This window comes from Peromyscus leucopus, chromosome 1 (assembly GCF_004664715.2).
Source record: "Peromyscus leucopus breed LL Stock chromosome 1, UCI_PerLeu_2.1, whole genome shotgun sequence".
Classification (NCBI taxonomy): domain Eukaryota; kingdom Metazoa; phylum Chordata; class Mammalia; order Rodentia; family Cricetidae; genus Peromyscus; species Peromyscus leucopus.
Genome location: NC_051063.1, coordinates 97,498,272 through 97,520,520, shown reverse-complemented (window position 1 = coordinate 97,520,520; position 22,249 = coordinate 97,498,272). Strand labels below are relative to the sequence as shown.

General features: G+C 40.2%; 1 protein-coding gene across 2 annotated transcripts in view; it reads left to right on the top strand.

Annotated features, from left to right (window-relative positions):
- Positions 1–22,249, top strand: part of Syt9 (synaptotagmin 9) — a 175,233-nt gene that overhangs the window by 63,071 nt on the left and 89,913 nt on the right. For both annotated transcript variants that reach the window (XM_028859867.2, XM_028859868.2), the window contains exon 3: positions 2,500–3,046. In XM_028859867.2, the coding sequence (XP_028715700.1) occupies positions 2,500–3,046 (547 nt within the window). The remainder of the gene's footprint in view (positions 1–2,499; positions 3,047–22,249) is intronic.

The following is a 22,249-nucleotide window of genomic DNA, read 5'->3' as shown; positions in this document are numbered from 1 at the left end:
GGCAATCGCTCCACCAACTGAACCACATCCCAAGGCTACACCTATTGGCTATCAAGAGTGCAATTTATTACATAAAGAGTACCACTAACTAGTATCACCTGTTAGTCCTACTAACTAGTCCTTAGCCAGAATGGCATAAAATGACTTCACTGAAGTATAGATGACCGGATCTAACTTGAAAAGAAAGATGAAGAGCAGAGAGCTGGAGCTGGTACCCTTAACTCTTCTGGTTTCTGCCTAGAGTAGGATGCCTGTTACTCTGTGCCAGTCCCTCTTGCACACAAAGTCCAGCAGAGCAAAATTAAAGCTCTGTTCTGGCTCCACAGCAGCTCCACTTCTGGATGAGGGAGTGGCCTGGCTACACTAATGGACAGCCAGTTTGATCACTTAAAAGCATGTCCTGTCTTTCTGACCTCCCCTAAATCATTAGGCACAAAAAATACCTTTAACATTCTCGATTTCTCTGGAAGAAATTATAATCTGCAGCAGATGCCTTCAGACTGCAGTCTTTGCATGTCTGGCCATTTTTGTACCTGGGATATGTGTCTGTTTGATGTGGGCTGTGTTGAATGTGACAGGTACAAGTGATCCTTCTGTGACAGCAATCTTGGGGGTGCTATATGGGTGATTAGTGACCAGGGGCTATTTTAGGATGAGTCGAGATGTTCAATGTGACATCTGAGCTATAAAGAAAAGAATGGTTTCAATGTTTTGGGTGTGTAAATCCCATTTTCACATGATTATTTCATAAGGTTGTCTCAAGAAAGGAAAGGAAAGCAATTCCAAGTATCTGCTCTGCCTCTCCAACCAGTCACCAGTCCATTAGAGACAACTCAGATGTCCCTGTCACTTTCCACTAGAGACACTATTTTAATTCAGGTTATTGACTGGCTAATTAGCATATAGTCAGCACTCTGAGCTAAAAACAAGAAAAAGCAACCTTTGGTACAGCCTTATTGTAGGCCTGTTGATGCAGACCTATAATGCCAGCAAGAGGGGCCTACTAGAGGCTGAAGAACAAGGACCACACATTCAAGGCCTATGTGAACTACAGACTGAGTTTAAGGACAGCCAGAGAAACTGTTGAGAGCTTGCATCAGAGGAAAAAGTAAAAAGTAAACTTGGATATTCCAATTCAGTTAGTGGGGCATTTATGTAGCAGGTAGGAGGCCCTGAGTTTACTCCCTAGCACCACATAAAAAAGCAGTTAAATAACCAGCCTTATCTGTAATGATTGCTTTTTCCTCCCAATGAGGACCAATTCAGATGAGACAGGACTTAAGGGGAACTTTTAGAGAAACTTCTAACTCAAGCTTAGAGGTGAAGACTAGAGTCCATTAGCAAAGTCTAATGTGCTAATATCAGCATCTAACCTTCCTTAATTTATCTCTAATTCATGATCTCTCAACTTTAATTTCTTGTCAAGAAAGTTTCTTTCAGAAGTGAAACTTCTTGAGCCCAGAGAGATGGGTCAGCAGTTAAGAGTACTTGCTGTTCTTTCAGAGGACAGGAACTTGGGCCCAGCACTCATATTCGGTAGATCACAACCACCTGTAATTCTAGCTCAGAGGGTATGAGCTTACGGCTTCCATGAACACCCTTAGACACATGCACACACACACACACACACACACACACACACACACACACACACTTACACACATATGCACATACACATACATAATAAATTTTTAGAAAGAAAACACTCACTTGCTGATAACACATGTGAAGCAGCAGACAGCATGGTCTCTTTCCTGACCAAGGCACCATAATCCTTTGCAAGCATGCATACCCTGGTCCCATAAGTCTTTACAATAGTAAAATCTCTATTCCCACAATGAAATAATTTTATCTTAATGAGTAAGAATTTGTGTCTTTATAAAGCTGTAAGCCAGTAGTAGAAAATTTCATGTAATACAGAGAAAGCTATCTTTGGTTTGGTTTCAGAGGCTGTGTCTCACTTTCCAGTCTAGGCTGACTTTAACTCAGTGGTAAAGGTTCCATCTCTGCCTCCCACGTGCTAGAATTACAGGCATCAGCCACCACACCTAGCTTGAGTAAGATGCATTCTTTGTAACACAACACACAGCCAGTTATTTCAATTTGGGGATATAATCTAAAAGTGAGTAATTTTCTTCTTAAAGAAGCTTGTTCATGCAAATCTTCACATCCTACAAGCCAGATAGGCTCTAATGCACATTAGACCATTTAGAAAGTGCATGAAAACCTTTAAAACTTTTGGGTCACATGTGCAGAAGTTCATTTCCTGTTACCAAGCCTCAATTTTTAGCCTAAAGCTGTAGGGAGCATCTTTACTCATATTACTCACCTGATAAGCATTTTCAGTTTAGGAAAAAAAAAAAAAGTGAGGGGTGGACACAGACATGGACATAAGCACTACTCAAAATGTAACAGCACACTGATGTTCCAGGCACTAGTTTCTGAAAGACAGATAGCTAATGAGGTTATAACTCTGCTGTGTCTTGCTCTTCATTTAAGGCATAACTCAATCCGAAGACAACTGAATCTGTCAAACCCGGACTTTAATATCCAGCAGCTTCAGAGGCAGGAGCAGTTGACTGGGATTGGTAGAATTAAACCAGAATTATATAAGCAGAGGTCCCTGGACAATGACGATGGGAGGAGGAGTAACAGCAAGGCCTGCGGGAAGCTGAACTTCATTTTAAAATATGACTGTGACTTGGAACAGCTCATCGTGAAGATCCACAAAGCCGTCAACTTGCCTGCCAAGGACTTCTCTGGGACCTCAGATCCTTATGTCAAGATCTACTTGCTTCCTGACCGGAAAACAAAACACCAGACTAAAGTTCACAGGAAGACCCTAAACCCTGTATTTGATGAGGTGTTTTTATTTCCTGTTCCCTACAATGACCTTGAAGCTCGGAAGCTTCACTTCTCTGTGTATGACTTTGACAGGTTCTCTCGCCATGATTTGATTGGTCAAGTGGTGGTGGACCACTTCTTCGACTTGGCTGATTTTCCCAGGGAGTGCATCCTTTGGAAGGATATCGAGTATGTCACCAACGTGAGTCTAGCATTGCTTCATTTGGTGTGGAGGGGTTGCTTCTTGGTTTTCACAGCAAGACTGCTTATACATTATGTTATTTGGGAGCAAACTACGAAAGTGACAATGATACTGTTGTTTTAAAAGCTCTTTGTATCAATGGAGGGATAGGTTTTTAACAGTATTGATTTTGATATAGACAAAAATCATTTGCTAAAACTATTAAGGAATCAGTTTTCCTCTTTCTTACTTCTTCTCTATCAGTCCTCACATTTTCTTAAGAGCTATCTCAGTTTGTACTAACTGGGTCTCCACCTCCTGTTCACTGTATTCTACAGCTGAAAGTCCATTGCGTGATTGACAGCACCAGATCCATGTCTGGATTCTCCTATTGGCTTAACAGTGCTTTCAGGAACAAATCCTCGATTTTAACCCTGAACTAGGAAGTGGTTGAGAAGAGTTAGCATTGTAATTTCAAACATAATACTCATTAATTAAAATTATAAGGAAGTCAGTCTGAAAAGAAGGGAGAACTGATCCACAAAAGGTCACTTCTCATGTCAGACTTAGGAGAGGTCAAGAGTCTATGTAGCCATGTTTACATTTCAAACATGGGATCCCATGGGATGCTTTTCTTCCATTTACATCCTTGTCACTCCCTGCTGAACCACCCTAAAGCTCCAGACTCAGCAAAACTAGACTTTGTTGGGAAAGTGATGCTTTCAAGTTGCCTGATGAGATTCCCTGAGGCTACTCTTAGTGCTTTTTCTTGAGGCCAGTGGTGCCCTCTTCACCTTGGCATCCAGAGGGACCAAGTCACTTTCTGGCTCAGGTACACATCTAATTTGGGATTGAGCCTTGAGTGAGTCAAAAACTCACTCTGCTAAAGAAGACGACCCTCAAATCTGTACCCGAGGACCACATACCCACAAAGTACTCTTCAGCCCTTAAACATATTTATGATCTGGGAACTTCCTCATACCTTAGTAGTTCTCTCCACGTGCTCTGAAGTACCTGTGCCAGCACTGTCATGCTATCTGGGTAAGGAAAGTGTGGCCAAGGTCATGGTGGGCTCCATCTTCATGTTTGGAAGGAAGAGAAGGTAGAGAGAACAGCTGTTGATAAAGCTAGAGTGATTTGGGATATTGTGGAAGGAACAGACCTCTTCATCTTGAATAACATTTGTAAACTCAAAAATGGATGCTGAGGAGAGCAAGGATTATCTTCAAATCCCAGCTGCCAAAATCAGGAGGCAACTGAGGAGGATTAAACGAATGAAATAGAAAGGATGTTCATAGTAAGACTGAGTGTCCCCAGAATAGCACCCCCTGGAGCATTTAACAAATATGTATGAGTATAGAACCCAGCCAGGATGATGAGCTCTGATGAGGCCTGATCTCAGGCTTTGGTAGGGAGGCATTGTTCACACAATCCAGACAGACTCTTTTGTAATGATCTGGCAAATGGAGCCGAAAACTACCTAGAGCAGTTCTAGGTAGCTCAGTGGGGATCCTGGAAGTTGCCATCTAGGGGTTTTGTGGAGAGAGCAACAGTGTGTACACAGAGGCTGACCACAGTCCAGGTGAGGCAGGTCCTTGGGGGAAAGGTCTCCTCAAAAAGAACAGGAATATGGTGTCAGGCTACAGAGACCTCCTAGCCATGAGATCAATAACATTGCAGCCCTCTTCCAGAACTAAGAGTTTCTGGGTCATTGTTGGAAAATTCTGGACTGCAAAAGAATTAAGAAGAATGTGTGATTCCTCATGAAGCATTTACTCAGGCTTTTGGATGGCCGTAGGAGAAGGGAGGTACTATGAGTGGAATTACAGATTGTTTCATAATCTGCCTCATAATTTTTAATGTGACTGTGTCCAGAAACTGAGAACAGAGATCTGAGATTCACTGAGGCTTTGCTTCTATGATGCAGAAGCAGGAAATACCCTGTGAATAATATACACCAGCAGAACAATGAGAGAGTAGGTAAATGAGCAGGCATGAAACCACCAGATGAAGAAGAGAACACACTCATACTTTTACTCTTGGTATTCTGTTGCCATAGTCCCTCCCACTATCCTGAATTTTACTTATATTGTGACACGTGTATGTGTGTGTTGAAGTTTTGTTCCTTCTTTTCATATCTCTTCTTTTATACTCAACATGAATTATGATATTTAACAATAGAGGTCAATGCAGTGAATGTGATTTGTGTATTTTCATTGTATACAATATTTCATTGTTCTAATATATGACAAATAAGCATTCTTTCTGGAAGAATTTTATCCACTGATTTTTATTTTATGGGTAAATGTGTTTTGGTTGCATGTGTGTCTGTGCCTGGTACCTACGAAGGTCAGAAGAGGGCATTATTGCTGGAGGTACAGGCAGTTAAGAGTCCCCATGTGGGTCCTGGGAATTGAACCTGGGCCTCCGCAAGAGCAGTAGTAAGTGTTCTTAACGATGGAGACTTCATTCCAGCCCCTTAGTATTCTTACAATGATGACATTCAGGTTATTAATTGTGATTCAGAATAGCATAACAGAGAATGACTTTATGTTCGTCTGTTGGTTCGCAGTGCCACTGTTTTTTAGAGTATATTCCCTGTTGAAGTTCAGATACAGTGTTCAACCAAGTAGTACAAGCCTTTCCACAGTGGCTCCTCAAGTAGGTCCCCTGCTGCTGAGATGTCACCATTTCCAGTGCTCCACTTCCTCACCAACTCTTGATCTCCTCATGCTGGTTAGGGTGTATGTGTGTCCATGTGAAATGCCATGACTGCTTTTTTTCTTGGCTGCCAAGGTTGACCATCTTTTTATGTGATTATTTGTCATTCTGGCTTCCTTTCTTGTGAAAGGCTGTTCAGCACACTCTTCTGCTGCTTTCTCCTCCATGATGATCTAAGTTCTTTTTATAGTCTGTATGTAAGTCTATGTTAGTGATATGCACTATAGTCATCTGTCAGTTTATGGTGGTGTGTGTGTGTTAACTCTGTGGTGACTTATTTTTGTAACAATTTTTATTAGTGTGTGGAGGGGTGAATGGGTACTTACATGTGTCAAGCATGGAGGTAAACGTACAACTCAGGTGGGGGGGGGGGACTCGTTCTAGCTTCCTAGGCAAGGTCTCTTTTGGTTTTGCTCCTGTGCTTCATACTCTAGGCTAGCCTGGCTTTGAGCCTGTCTCCCATCTCCCTGTAGGACTGTTGAGATTACATACATGCTACCATCGTGCTTTTTACATGGGTTCTGGGGGTGGAACTCAGGACTTCAGACTTGTTCAGCCCCTCCCTTTACCCACTGAGCTATCTGTCTGGACTGCATGGTAACTTTTAATAGAAATTCTTATGCCTGTTATTGTAAAAATGTATCAATGTTTTCCATTGTAAACTAGCATGGCAGTGTCTTCGTTAAGAATCTTGGTATGTTGTTAATACTTTTCTATTGCAAGCTTTTGAGTTTGTAGGATCTGTTTGCTTGTGTTTGAGATAGATTTTCACTATGTATCCCTGGCTGACCTTGAACTCACTATAGAGAGTAAATCAAGCTAGCCTCAAACTTGTAATGATATGTGTGCCTCTGTCTCCCGAGTGCTGTAATTTCAGAAGGATGCTACCCTGCATGGCCAAAAGTTTTAAAGTTTTGACATCTTTATTTTCTGAAATTAAAATATAACTACATCATTTTCTCCTTCCCTCCTTGCTACCTCTTCTGTATACTGCCCCCACCTTTCTTTCTCAAATTTATGGCCTCTGTCCTACCTTCTAAATTGTTCTTATACATATGTATGTATCAAGTGTAATTTCTGTCTTCCCAGAATAGTGAGTTTGTTTTTTTTTTTTTTTTTTTAATCATATAACAGAGGCATCTTGTATTGGTCTGCTCTGGCTGCCATAACAAGATCCCACAGGATAAACATCTAAGCAGACATTGATTTCTTACAGTTCTGGAGCCCGAGGAGTCTAAACTCAAGGTGTTAGCAAGGCTCACAGCTGATGGCACTCTCTCCCATCTCGCCTTCCCAACATCCTCACTGCTGAAGAGAGCCTGATCACTAACCTTATAAGGACACTAGTTCCACCACGGGGCCCCACACTCATGACTTCCTCTAAATCCAACCACTGTTCAAATGACCCATCCCAAACTACCATTACATTAGAGGATTCAACTCCAGTTCATTTATGACACACCCCAGATTTATTCTTCTAGGTCGATATGGAATTTTCTGGAGTGTTTCCCCAGTGATGTGAAGGGCAGTGCATGCTCTGTCATATGTGGATTACCATTTAAGAAGAATCTGCTTCTGGATTCCTTTTCCCATCCATTGTTCTGCTGCACTGCACCTTCACATTGCATGGTTTGCCAAATGCTCTTATTCCATAATGCACCTTAACATCTAAAAAAGCAAAAACTTCTCTTGGTTCAGTTTTGACTGATACTTGATTTTTCACATAATTTTTAAAGCTGCAATGTCAAACAAAAATTCTTTCTTTTAGGATCTTAAACTATCACTATATTATAAGGACCAGATCACAGGAAAATAGTTTTTTAAAAGTTAGAATTTTCGCCCCTTCATTTTCAATTTGTCTTAACCATACACTGATACAATTCTGTGGACTTCCCAGGGACTCTGAATCCTTAAATTCAACTGAAAATATTTTTTAAAATGCATTTGTACAGCACTGACATTGCATTACATGTTTTGTCCTCGAGGGATTGGGTAGAGCATTTGCCTAGCATGAGCAAATGATCTTGTCTGATTTTGGAGGGTGTGAAGTCTATGAGGCAATTTAAGGCAAGTTCACATCTTTGCATTCACAGTGTTCTTTCCATTTATGTTAGCTTTATTTGAAGCCTTGCCTTCAGGATTTGTGGTTTTTCTACATAAGGTCCCTGCCAGGTCTTGTCAGATTTGTTGTTAGCTACCCATTTTTGTTACCTTAAATGATAACTTCTCAAATAGCATTTTATGACTATTACAGGTGTGTAAGTGAAATTTTATGTTTCTCTTGTGAAATTCTTAATTCTTATAGGTGCTTCTGAAATTTCTCTGTAAATAATCAGTCATGTATGAATTATGATGGCTTTGCTGCTTTCTGGTCTGTACCTTTTATTTCTTAGTCTTTTTGGTTTTGTTGTTGTTGCTTAATGCACAAACTAGGATATCCAGTAGGGTTTGAACTAGTAAATATGGGGGCAGGCATCTTTGACTTGTTGCATATTTTAGATAGAATGTCTTTACATTCCTGTAGAGTATGATTTTTTTTTTTCCTAGAGGTATTGTGTGGGCACCTTCAACATATCCAGGAGGCATTTCTCTGCCAAGTATGGTATCTCACACCATCAATTCCAGCACTCAAGAAACTGAAGCAAGAGAATTATAAATCTGAGACCAACTTGAGCTTCGTAGTTAAACCTTGTGCCAAATAAAAGTCTATTTTTGTTCCTAGTGGACTGAGTTACATCATAAAAGGTTGTCCCTTTCTCAAATGCTATAACTATATAATCAACTATAATAACTGTATTAATCTACTATGATGGTCCATTATATTGATCAGTTTTCTAATTTTCACTCAATCTTATATTCCTAGTTTAATCCAAACTTGCTTTGATGTGTTACCTTTTCTGTACACTGCTGAGTTCAGTTTGCTGATGTGTTCTGCACTGAAACATGTGACTGGTACATGGAGTTCTCATGTGCTGTTCTTGTTTGCTCTGAAAGCAAGGTAGTTTTTACTTCATCACCTTAGTTGGAGGACTATTTTGGATCTTCCATTCATTCCTGCTTGGTGCCCCTGGAGGCCTCAGGTTTTTATTTCTCTCTCTCTCTCCATGCTGTAAAAACTCCCTTGGTGTTTGGCTTCTCCCGAGGTTCAGACAACAAAGAAGTGAGGAGAGGGAAACTGGGATGTCTGTTTCTTGGAAAGTCTGTGGACTGGCCATAACCTCCAGTCAAACCCAACACTCCCAAAAGTGTCTTTGTTTTGAGATTATTCTTTGAAGGCTACTTTTCTGGGAATAAAATTTAGGTGAATAAAACTCTCTGTTACTTTGATTTGGGGGATGTGAGCTAATCATTCCATTGTTTCCTAACTTCCTTTTTAAAGTCAATATTTACTGTGCCATTTACTACTGCGTATGTCAGTTTTCCTTTTTATTGATCTTTAGATCTTCCTTTCCTTCTTAGTGTTCTATACTTTAATTACAACATTGCTATTAGGCATTTCTTTTTGTTTATCCTGATCAGGATTTAGTCCTGAATCTGAGTATCTTTTCTCTAATTAATTCTTTTTTTTTTTTTTTTTTTTTTTTTTTTTTTTTTTTTTTTTTTTTTTTTTTTTTTTTTTAATTCATGCATACACATCATACATGCATGCTATGTATACATTTATAAGTGTATGCATATTGTTTTTATGTATGTATTTTATATGTAGTTGCTTTTATATTTTATTCCTTGTGGCTCCAGTTGAGATTTGAGCATCTCTGGCTTTTTTTCTTGGCATTTCTATTGGCTAATGACTCATCAGGTCTTACTGCCTATTTTATTTGTAGCTATAAAATTATCTGGCTTGAAACTTTATAAAAATGTGTGCATTTAAAATACATTCCTCCAACCATGATTTGAGATTGAGTCTATAAGATGTAAAAGTGAACAGTTTAAAAAAAAAAAATCCTGAGCTTTAGAGATTTGGGCAGTTGGCAGTATGTATTATTGTTTGGAAACTGGTTACAGAGATGCTTTTTTTCCCTCCTTTTTCTAGGTCAAGTCCAAGACAGGATGTATCCCCACTATCTACCTGTTTCACTCATCTTTTAACAATGTGACCTGGGCTTTGGGAATCTAGCTTTAAGCAGGACTGTCTCACGGTCCTTTGAATACCAGGAGCTAAACACTAGAGCACATTCCCCTCCTTCCAACCCCAGCTCCAGGGCTTACTTACCTCGGTGGATTCATAGTTACTGTTTCCGGTCACTGAAAAATTCTATTTTTGCCTCATTAGCTGTGCTGCACACTTAGAAGAATTTTGTAAGCTAGTGTTACTTCTTATCTGGAGGGGTTTCTGTGAATACTTACCTTAATGCTGGAAACTGCTGTGATGCTTGAAGCTTCTTTAAAAAAAAAAAAAAAAAAAAAACACCTTATTTTTACTTATAGTAACTGAACACCATCTATTTATTATGTTTGCTTTGCCATCTAATAGAACTCTACAAATCCTACAATCTAAACTCTTCATTTGGCAGATGAACGTCAGATGGATGCCCCATTAAGAGATTCAGCCAGGGATTCATAGCTGAGTATCAGCTGAGTGTGGATTAGGATTGCTTTACAGCAGTCACTCTGTTTAGTTCACATGATGGGCTATGTTGGTTTACCTCTCTGTCCCCTTTGCCTGCTACTCCTACCAAGCTCTTATGCCCCATCTATAAGCTAAACTTTCTGTGTCCCGGATTGGGAAAAGTCTCTGATATTTGCTTTCCATGTCACTTTGTACGTCTACCATTACATACACTGTTTTCTTCTGTTCATTTGTTCAGTTTTATTTCTTCCCCGGCCGACTGTGCTGTTAAATGCAAAAGCCAAGTTTAACTTGTTTCTGACTAGCATCACACCTCCAGAATAGTGTCTAAAAATAAGATATATAAGTTTACTTTCATGAGATAGGATCTCACTTTGTAGAGCAGGCTAGCCTAGCACTGGCAATCCCCTGCATTGGCCTCCTGAGAATTGTGATTGCAGATGTGTACCACATGATAATTCAAGTTTATCTTTTATCTTATTAAGATAGTGAATAAAATGAAGTTCCCATGAAGGACTCATTTGGTGAGGCTCTAGGGATACTGGACTTGAAGATGTTATGTAGTGGTAAACCCATGAACCAATTAATCTCTGTTAAGTTTTATTCCTCTGGAAAGAGTGTGAACTTTATAAATACTCACATTGAAATAAAATTTAATCTTCATAATTTCCTTGGGAGAAATAAAATTGAAATTATTGAGTGTAAAAATGATGGGTTTTGCTCTCAGCCATGGAAGCCAGAGCAGTAATAATATAATGGACATTGGTGGAGATTTGTCTTAGTCAAGAGAGAGAGGACAGTTCCTGGCAGGAGGTCAACATTTCAGAAAGCCTGAGTTTGGTGCTCATCAGGAACACTGACTACAGGCCCATGCACTTGACATTTATTACATGCTCCAGGGCAAATAGGCCCAAGACACATCAGAAATCTCTTTCTTGGTGGTCTGCTTCTTGGCTGGTAGCTCAGAGGCTTTCTGTAGTCCTCAGACTCTTCCTGAGAGAGAGTGTCACAGTTTCTCTCCTAGTGACAGTAGAAGTTAGGAGAACCCCTTTCTGCCAGCATGGATATATTGTGTTCAGAAAGGGACATAGTACAACATAGGCCATTAAAAAAATTAATACTTTAAAGCCTATGTTTCCATTCAAGTTACAAAGCTATTTCCAGCAATTTGTAGTAGCCAATTTGTGAATTCCCCTATATTTTCCATGAGCATCAGACCATTTACAGATTGAAAGAGGTAAGTATGTAATTCTGCCCAGATAGGAAAGGATGTAAGGGATGTCTAGTGTGTGTGTTCTGCATGGTTGAATACAGATGAAGTGGGCTCTATAATCAGAGCTTGCTAGGTGAAATGTATATCATCCCATTGTTCTGCATGTCACAAGCAATGATCATATGATTTCACAACTGTGTCATATCTAAGGGTATGCTGGTAGATAGTGTCACCAGGCTGGAGGGTAGGGCCCAGGGGAGTATAGCTGACATATAGAATGTGCTGATTCTTGTGTTGGCATTACTCCCAGCAAGCCTGATTTCAGTTTGCCAGTGTAACCTCACTGAAGGCAAAGTTGGGTGAAGATGCTGGCAATTGGTTTTTCTAGCTGGTTACAGCTGATAACATCAGCTCAGGATATCACCACATGTGGGACTAAACATCCTAAGGACTGCTTGGTTCACTGATGCGAAGGACTGCAAAGTCCTATAGACAGCCCTGGTTTGTGCTCTCTGCTTGGGAAGCCAAGTTCCATCCAAGTGCTTATCAGGAATCTAGCCATTGCTGGGGTCTACTGAGCTGTGTCTGTGTGAGAATCCACTGAGTCTCACTCTGCATTATTTTTCTACTCATTACCCATCAGACACATAATCACTCTGCTGTTTGAACTACTTAGAGTGAGCAATGGCAGAAAGAGCTGTAGGATGGAGCTCTTGAAACAAAGGGTGGATGATGCTCCAGGCCTCTTAGAGATAGATCTCAAGAGCTTTCAAAATAGCATAATTATTGGAACAAAGCAAAGCATCTCAACCTGTGGCCCATGACTCTTCAAACCTTTCACAGGAATCATATATCCGATATCCTGCATGCCAAATATTTACATTATGATTCATAATAGTAGCAAAATTGCAGTTATAAAGTAAGCAATAAAAATAATTTTATGGTTAGGTTCACCACACCATGAGGACCTGTATTAGAGGGTCACAGCATTAGGAAGATAGAGAACTACTACTGTTTTAGATGGAGTCTGTAATGCAGACAACAGCATGTATAATGCATGCATATGCTTTTAAAATAATAACAAAAAACACTAGTTTAGAACTTAGCTAAATGAGAAGGACATTATCAGTCTTTTTTGCAGAATTCTGTATGTCCCTTGACTATCCCCCAAGTCTTTCCTGGAGTTAATCAATATATTGAAGTTCAGATTTACAGTTCCTTTGGTTTTTAAAATAATTTACCATATAGCAATAGGTTGCCTAGTTTTTCCTATTTTTGAAATTTATTTTAAAAAACATTCTCTATATTATTCTGTAAACTATGTTGACTATTATGTTATTAGAATAATTGATGTTTAGGTACATAACCATAGTCTTTTGAACTTAATTGAATTTATTTGTTGTTGTGGGTTTTTGTTGTTTTTTTGAGACAGTATCTTGGAACATACACTGTCTTTGGTCTGACTGTGGAACTGAGATTACATTGAACACTTGATTCTCATGTCTCCATGCCCACAGTGTTGAGATTGCAGACATGAGCTTCCTTGCCCAGCTTTTATTTTCTGTGGTGATGTTTTAGCATCTGTTGTATGGCACACCATAACTTATGCAGTTGAATTACTAAGTATGTTTCTACTTTAGAAACTATTGCCATTATACATTCTTATGCATACTCCTACTAAATAGGAGCAAGAATTTGTCCAGTGAATATGTCTGGGAATGGTCAAAGAACATCCTTAAGTAGTCTGGCCAGTTTACAGTACTGCCTGTAGGATCTGACCTATTTCATACTGTATTCTTGCCAACACTTAGTATCGCTACATATTGTGTCTAATAATTTGATCACAGATTGCTTGCATTTTATGCATTGACAATTGTAGCATATATAGATAGATAAAGACTATTTTGTTCATGTGTGTGTGTACATGTACATGATATGTGTCTACATGATGTGCGTGAGCCACCACCTACATTCATCTACATTCTTATCTTTTCTCAGACAGGATGCCAGGATCTCTGTGAACCCAGCACTCACTGATTGACTAGCCTTTTTGGACAGTGAGCTCTAGGGATCTGCTTGTCTCTGCCCCTCCCCAGTTGTTAGGATCACAGACATGTGTGAACACACTCAGCTTTTACATGGGATCCAGAGATCCAAACTCAGGTCCTGATGCTTATGTAGCACACACTTTACCCACTGAACCCCCTCCCCAGCCCCCATTTTGTTAGTCCTTTCCCTTCTAATTCTTTTGATGTCTCCTGTCACTGTAGCAGGAATCTTAAAAGTTCTTATTAATAAAATCAAACCCGAGGCCAGTTATTGGGGTAAATTCTGGAAGGTCAGAGAGACAGAACAAGCCACAGCTATCTTACCTCGCCGGATCCTCAGCTGGTCTTGTCTCCTCAGACTGGAGGCCTCTGAGTCCTCATCCGGAATGGGTCTCAGCTGAATTACTGCTCAAAAGCCTGAAGCTTTACCAGGCCAAATGCTTAACCAGCCAAAAATCTTCTAGTTTCTGGTCCTGACGCCTTATATATCTTTCTGCTTTCTACCATCACTCCCTGGGATTAAAGGCTGGCTTTCTGGGATTAAAGGTGTGTGTCACCATGCTTGGCTATTTCCAATGTGGCCTTGAACTCACAGAGATCCAGAGGGATTTCTATCTCTGGAATGCTAGGATTAAAGGTGTGAGTGCCACCATTTTCTAGCCTTTATATTTAGTGGCTGTCTGTTCTCTGACCCCAGATAAATTTATTAGAGTACACAATATTTTGGGGAACACAATACCACCACATGTCACCCCATCTTTATTACTTGTTTCATTGTGTTTTCTAGGACTAGTTTCTAATCTTAAAAGAAATTCTTTGAAGTATTTCACCATTAGGTGACACATCGAATTAGACTATTTGAAAACCTGAGTGGACATGGAATTTTATTATTTGATTTTTCTGAATCTATTGCACTAAGCCTATAAATTGTGTCTTTCATCTTTCAATGTTTTATATTATATGACTGTTTTCTAGTTTTATTGAAAATTTGTTCATGGTCTACTGTTCTTCATAAACAGATACACATGACTCTGTGTGTGTGTGTGTGTGTGTGTGTGTTTTCCTTTCAGTTGTTTTTATAATGTTCTAATCTTTTTCAGCTATATTTGTAAATTAAAACCAGTGGTTTTATTTTCTTGATCTCTGTTCATCTAGTTGTATAATTTGGTTTTATATAGAATCTTTTAAAATTAATTGTAAAGCCAGATATTGTTGCACATCCATGTGATCCCACTACTAGGAAGGTTGAGGCAGGAAGTCAACCTGAGTCACATAGAACGTGTCTTTAAAAACTAAACTAAACTAAAAACAAGTTAGGGGGCATTGGATCTTCTCCTCTTCCCTTGAAGATTTTGTATAATATCTACTACTTTTATCCACAGTGTTTAGTGAAATGTGGCATGCAGTGTCAGGTATTTTCTTTGAAGGAAATCATTTAGCTACATTAGTGGCCAGGAGACCAACACCATTTTCTATTTCTTCCTAATGCACTGATTGTTTAGACTTGTTTGATAATTTATTTCTTCTGTTTTAAATGTATTGACTGAATTTCTTCACAGTCTTACTCTGTTTTCTGTCTGCAGTCACACTGTCCCCCCTTTTAACATCATTCATCCTTTCCTTGGTTGGTACCACTGGACCTTTGTCAGCATTTCAAGGTTGTTTGGGCACTAGCATTCTATTTTACTTACTCTGTTTTTGTCTTCTACTTTTTTATTCAATTTTCCCATTATTTTCTAAGTATTTTCATCATTAGTAATTTTGAGTCTTTCAGTGTTAAAAATGTACATCCAGTAACCGATGGATGCAGATACAGAGACCCACAGCCAAGCACTTGGCCAAGCTCCCAGAGTTCAGTTGAAGATAGAGAGGAGGGACTAAAGGGGGTTAAGATCATGATGGGAAAAACCACAGGGACTGCTGACATGAGCTAGAGGGAACTCACAGACTCTGGACTGACAGCTGGGGTGCCTGCACAGGACCAAACTATGCCCTCTAAATGTGGGTGACAGTTGTATGGCTTGATCTGTTTGTGGGGCCTCTGGCAATGGGACCAGGACCTATCCCTGGTACATGAACTGGCTTTTTAGAGCCCATTCCCTATGGTAGGATGCCTTACTCAGTCTTGATGCAGTGGGGAGGGCCTTAGTCCTGCCCCAACTTGGTATGCCAAACAGTGTTGACTACCCAAGGGAGGCCTTTCCCCCTTATGAGGAGTGAATGGGGGATGAGGTGGGAGGGGAACAGAAGAAGGGGAGGGAAGAGTAACAGTGGTTGGTATCTAAAATAAAAAAATTTAAATAAAATAAAACATGCCAGGCGGTGGTAGTGCACGCCTTTAATCCCAGCACTCGGTGAGGCAGAGCGAGGTGAATCTCTGTGAGTTCAAGGCCAGCCTGGTCTAGAGAGCAAGATCCAGGACAGGCACCAAAGCTACACAGAGAAACCCTGCCTTGAAAAATCAAAAAATAAAAATAAAACAAATACAAAAAAATGTGCATTTTAATAATTAGGACTTAGCTTTGGAAAAATGGTCAATTTCTACCTTCTTACCTATTTTTAACTTTCAGGTGCCCTTGAAATAGGCTTTTGTATAAGCTAACCCAGATGCATTTAAGCCTTTACATTTTCTCAGAAGTACTGCTATAGCCATGTGTCCACAGATACTGATGTTCTATGTTTTCATCTTTCTAATGTCAAATGTGACTCTTGAGTGTTGTTTTAAAATGTTCTGTTTCATTTTTAGTGGGTTAATTTAACAGTGCAGTTCTGATCAGATGGCATGGCTTGTTTTACAGATGGTTTACTATCTCATGAAATTTGGTTTGTGTTCTCTTACACCTTGGATTTTATAAAGGGAGGGGCTAGGTGCGTTTGAGAAGGTGACCACCTTACTTTCTCATAGTGACTGAAATTTCTCACATACCAATTATTGATAAAATATGGTTGGAAATTTCCTACTGTGGTGGTGCATTTTTAGTTCCTTCTCAGTAGTTCTATCACCTTTTGCTTCCTATAGAGTTAAAATTATAATAATAGTACCTCTTTATTTCTGGCCTTTTGGGTGTGTGTGTGTGTGTGTGTGTGTGTGTGTGTGTGTGTGTGTGTGTGTGTGTGTTCATACATGCATCTATTGAGGCCAGAGGTCAATGTTGACTATATTCTTGTTTCTCTTCACCTTATCTTTTATGGTATTTATTCGTATTGTGTTGGCAAAACAGGTGGGGTGGGGTGTAAATGTTAGAGCTCACCTGCAGAGATCAGAGGACAACTTTTGGGAGCTGGTTCCAGGGGTTGAACTCAGGTCATCAGGCTCAGGCTTGTGTAGCAAGTATTTTACCCACTGCGCCATCTCATTGACGTCCACCTTGTTTTTGACACAAGTCTCTCACTGATCTGGAGCTCAACAGTTGGCTAGCCTGGCTGTCCACTGAGCGCCCAGGATCCTCCTATCTCTATTTTCAGTGTTGGGATGCCAAGTATGCACTGCCATGTCCAGCTTTTCACATGGATGCTGGGGAGCTGAATTTGATCTATGTGTTTATACTACAAGCACTTTACCCCTGATCTAGTGGTTTGGTCACTGTTTGAAGCTTTTGTGAGTATTTTGTGTCTTTCACAAGATATTTTTTGCCCTCAAGTGTACTTTGGTATTTATAGAGCCATACAACTTTTTGCTTACTTTTGTCTTGTATTTTTTCTATCTTTTTACTTGCACATTTCCACTACCCCTATGTTTGAAAGGTAAAAAATCTAAATTAAGCTGAATTAAGAAGAATTTTATTCTGAATCCACTGACACCCATGCCTTTGCCTAGGGTAGATGCCTTTGAAAGCAAAGCCTGTGACTTAGTACAGTAAATCTGCATGTGGATGAATGAAGCATAAAATGAAAATTGTAACAGTATTCTCGTATCTTAAGTTGAGCTTCTTGGAATCAGAGGCCGAGGAGGACACAGTCTCTCTCTGTGGGGCCCCGGAGTACGTTGAATTTCTGATCTTCATGCCTTCACCCCTTGAGTTCGAGAATTACAGACATGTGCAACCATGCCTGGTTTCTGCAGAGCTGGAGAATAACCAGGATTTTGTGCCTGCCAGGCAAGCACTCTATAGCTCCAACCTTGACAGTTATTCTTGTGCAAGTGATTTTTTTTTTTTTTGAGTGACTATTTTTCGGTGTTACCACTAAACATGAATGGAAACCAGAAAGGTTAGGTCAGAGAACTGGGGAAGATGGGCGGTGGGCTAAATGAAGTCTAGGAGCACTGGAATATGAAGCACCCCAGAGACATCCCACTTGGAAGTCAGGGGCCTACAGATCACCCCAAGTAGAGGGTAGAACTTGCCAGTCATTTTATAGATGACACTAGTGAACTGAGAGGAAATCTCACAAGAGCAAGGCAGCATGAGCTGTGAGCAGCTCCTGAGGGATGTGCGTACTAGCCTTGTCAAGATTTAAACAGGGCACAGTGGCATGGCAGAAAGATGGGAAAGAGGTGAGAAGACACAGGAGGGACTGTGTCTCACATCACCTCTGAAATGGAGGGACATGATGGTAATGTTAAAAAGAGACCTTCTTATCCCTTCCACCATCCCACCTCCCACTCTACACTCTTCTGGGCCAGTCAGCTTGCCTTGGGGTGAATATCAAAATATCTGCACAATGAGTTGGCTAGTATTGAGATGGAAGCTGGAAGCAGGAGTGGAGTCTGCATCGCTCCCCTGCCAGTCCCTTTATCCCATGGCTGAGGACATGGGCTGAGTGGAAAAACTTCTTTAGATCCTGCAACAACTCAAGGAGAACTTAATAGATTTGTCAAGGACAGCAATTTCATCTCTGAAGAAAGGTGGCACTAGTCAGGGAGAACGTCCCCCTGGGATGAGCTTTAATGATCTTCTACCTTTGGAAGCATTACTGTCCAGAACAGCAAGCCAGCTTCCTGACAGAAAGCCTCCTCCCCAGGATTGGCGTATGCTTGCTTGGGAAATGAGTTTTGAGCCTTTGGAGAATCTAAGCAGTCTGTGGTATTTACAATACTGCATTACTGTCCAGTAGCTAAGTGTGGTCTAATTCTGACAGATGGCTCTCCAGGGAAATGTTCCTTCAGATTGGATTATGCCTGCATGCTGAAATGCTCTAATTAAGGGGAGTCTAAATAAACATGGTGGGGGAGTGAGGGGGTGAGCTGTTTCTTAGGAAGCTGCTTTGGAAAGCATCCATGTTTGCAGTCTTTATCTCCCCAGCCCCACTCTCCTGCTACATGGAAATCTAGGCCACTGCTTTGCTAAAGACAGGAAGCACTGGGTCAGTGGCCAGTCAGGCTTCGTTTCTTGCAGAGCCCATCCTCTCCAGCACATTCCCATCTGGTTTCCTCCTTGGTTAACCGTCACAGGGTGAAACATCCAGAATACATGTTAGTATTAAGATGAGCTTGAATGACTTTTTAAAAATTGCAACTGACCTACAAATTCAGCTATGTCACACATCACTAACATTTCTCTTGGAAGCCTAGTACATGGTTTTATTTGTTAATTATTTAAAACTAAAAGATATATTTTTTTCAGCATTTCTTCCTGCCTCCCTCCTACCTTGCCTCTTTTTTCTCCTTTTCTCCTTCTTTGCCCTCCCATGGCCTCCCTTCATTTTTTCCCCCCTGAGCTAGGAGTAAAACCCAGGGCCTTGCACATGTCAAGCTGCACCACAAGCCTTCTATTATGGCTCTTTAAAGTGTGTGTGTGTGTGTGTGTGTGTGTGTGTGTGTGTGTGTGTGTGTGTGGTGTACACATAGTGTGTGTATAGTATAGTATGCAGGTGGAGGACAGAGAAAAACTTGTTGGAGTTTATTCTCTCCTTCCACTGTGTAGGTTCTAGGGACTGAACTCAGGTCTTCAGGCTTGGCAGCAAGCACTTTTACCTGCTGAGCCATACCACCTACCCTTTATTATCTTTTGCAATATTTACCAAGTTCAAACCTAAATCATTACAGGGGAAAGTACAACCTGGTGTGAGATACCTGTGGATGGATTTTTGCATAGGTGACTTGCAAAACAAAGCCTACTTTAGAAGTCAAGAGGTGACTGTTGGGTCAGAAAGTAAACTCTGGTTCTATTTCTTGCCCTTCTTTGTTTCTGTAGATGGGAGGCAGTGTTCTAGGCATTGAGGGTACATTGGCCCCTACTGTCTTGAATTTTAGATGGGATAAGTCGTAAGTAAATTGCACAGATTACTTGCATGTTTGGCTGGCACTGAAGGAGATGCCAGTGAATGCTCCAGGGTTCTCAGAAGAAATCACATTAAAGACTAAAGGATGGATTAGGAGTTTGTCTAGGTAAGAGCAAAGTCCCCAACAAAGAAATTGGACATGTAAAAGCCCTGCAACAAGAACAATGTTGTCAAGTCCAGGAGATGATCATGCAGGGGGATTAAAAAAGAGAGAAACAGAGGGGACGAGAGACTAGAACTCAATCAGGAGCAGTAAGGGGTTCTTGTAGGCAAGAGTAAGTGTTTGGGTCTTGATGAATCATTTTTGAAGGATTTTGAGCTACATAGTAATGTGAATAGATACATCTTCTTAAAACATTGCTCTCTAACTACAGTGCAGAATTGACTCCTGGTCTGAGAGGGAAAAGTCAGTCTTTTGTCAAAGGCTAGAGGGAGGGGTAATTCTCACCAGTGTGGTGGTCATAGACATGGAGAAAAGTGGCAGATTCTAAATGTGTTTCAAAGTAGTCTTATTGCGGGACAATTGGCATATAATATAGTGCATATGTTTGAAGTATGCAATGTGACAATTCTTGACATGTGTATACATTTGTGAATCCATCCTCTATAATCAAAATAATGAACACATTCGTTACCCCAAAACTCACTTGTGCCCCTCTATAACCTTCCTGCCTCCACAGCCTAACACCCATCTCCAAGCCCTTGGCAACAGGATCTGTTTTCTGTCACTCTGGATTAGTATGTATTTTCTGGGATCTATATAAGTTAGAATCACACTGTGTGTGCTTTAGCATCTTCAGTCAGAATAATGATTGTGAGGTTTATCCATCCTGATATGTGCGTCTGTAGTTCCACCCTTCTCCTGCCTAGTACAGTTCCATTGCAGAGATGTCCCTGCTCCTGGCTGCTGGAGGGCCTTGACTATGGGTGAGCACTGGTTTATTTTCAGTTTGAGGTGTGACAAATAAAGTTGCTATGAATATCATGTTTTACATGGACACCTTCCTTCACTTCTCTCACATACTCACCTATGAATAGGATGAATGGGTCATGTCATAGGCATGTGTTGTTATGTCTTTTTAGAAACTGCCGAACTGTTTGCCACAGTGGCCATGCTGGTTTTGGCTCACTCGCAGTTTCAGTATATGAAGATCCTAGTTCTGTGTCCCTACCAGTTATTGGTGAACTGGGCCTTAAATTTTAAGACATTCTAAGAGGTGTGAAAGAGAAGCACATTATGGCTTTGCCTCTCCTGGTGACACAAGCTGCTGACCATGTTTTCATGTGCATAACCACTGTCTCTTCATCTTCCATAAGTGTCAGTTCAACTGCTTTGTCTGTTAGATATGATTGAGTTCTGAGGGTTCTTTCTATGTTCTGATGCCAGTCTTTATCAACTATCTAATGGGAAAACATTCTCTCCAAAGCTATGGCTTATATTTTTATTCTCTCAGCATTATGTTTTGGCAGGGGGTAGTCCTTAATTTTGTTAAGTCTATTTTATTAATCTTATCTTTCTTTTGAGTGTGATGTTTTAGTAGTGTGTCAAAGAAATCTTCACATAATCCGAATCCATACAGTGTGGCTTTACTGTTTTCTTGAAACTATTTATTCTTATCTCCTACATTTATGAATTTGATCCATTTGAGCTCATTTTGATATATGAATATAGTATGAGGTATGAAATAATTTTTGTATGTGGTGTCCAATTGTTCTAGCATCATTTCTCAAAAAGACTATACTTTATTCAAATGATTTCCTTTTATGTTTTTGAAGAAAATCACTTGATCATATATTTTGTCCTGGACTCTTTATTCTTTCCATTGTTCTATTTATCTAACTTTATTCCACAATATTTAAATTGTAGATGTGTTAAGTCCTGAAGTCAGGCAGTCTGCATGCTCTAACTTTGCCCTACTTTTCCAGGATGGTTTTGGTTTTCCTACATCCTTTGCATTTCTGTATGTATTTTATAATCAGCTTATATGTACATAATCTTTTTGGAGTTTTGGTTAAGATTGCATCAAATATAAAATCAACTGGAAAAATTGAAATTTTAAAAATACTGAGCCTTCCCAGTTGCATAAGTTCAACTTGTTCAATTCTCCTCAACTACATCCCTTTGGTGGTTCACATTTCTCCTTTCTGGTGCTCTGACCTTCAAACTCAGACTGGATTTGTGTCTGTAGATGCTCAAGACCATTTCTTCAGCTGGATGGCTCTCTGGGCTGGATTCCCTTATGTCTGTGCTGTGTCTTGGAAACTCGGGCTGTAAACTCAACTAACGTTTTTCATCTCCCATCTCTCATAGACCAAGTCTTCAATGTCTGTCTGTCTGTCCGTCCATCTGTCTGTCTCTGTCACAGGGTATTTTTCTCTAACCTTGTCTGGCCTGGAACTTCCTATGTAGAGCACACTGGCCTCAGACCTACATTAATCCTTCTCCCTCT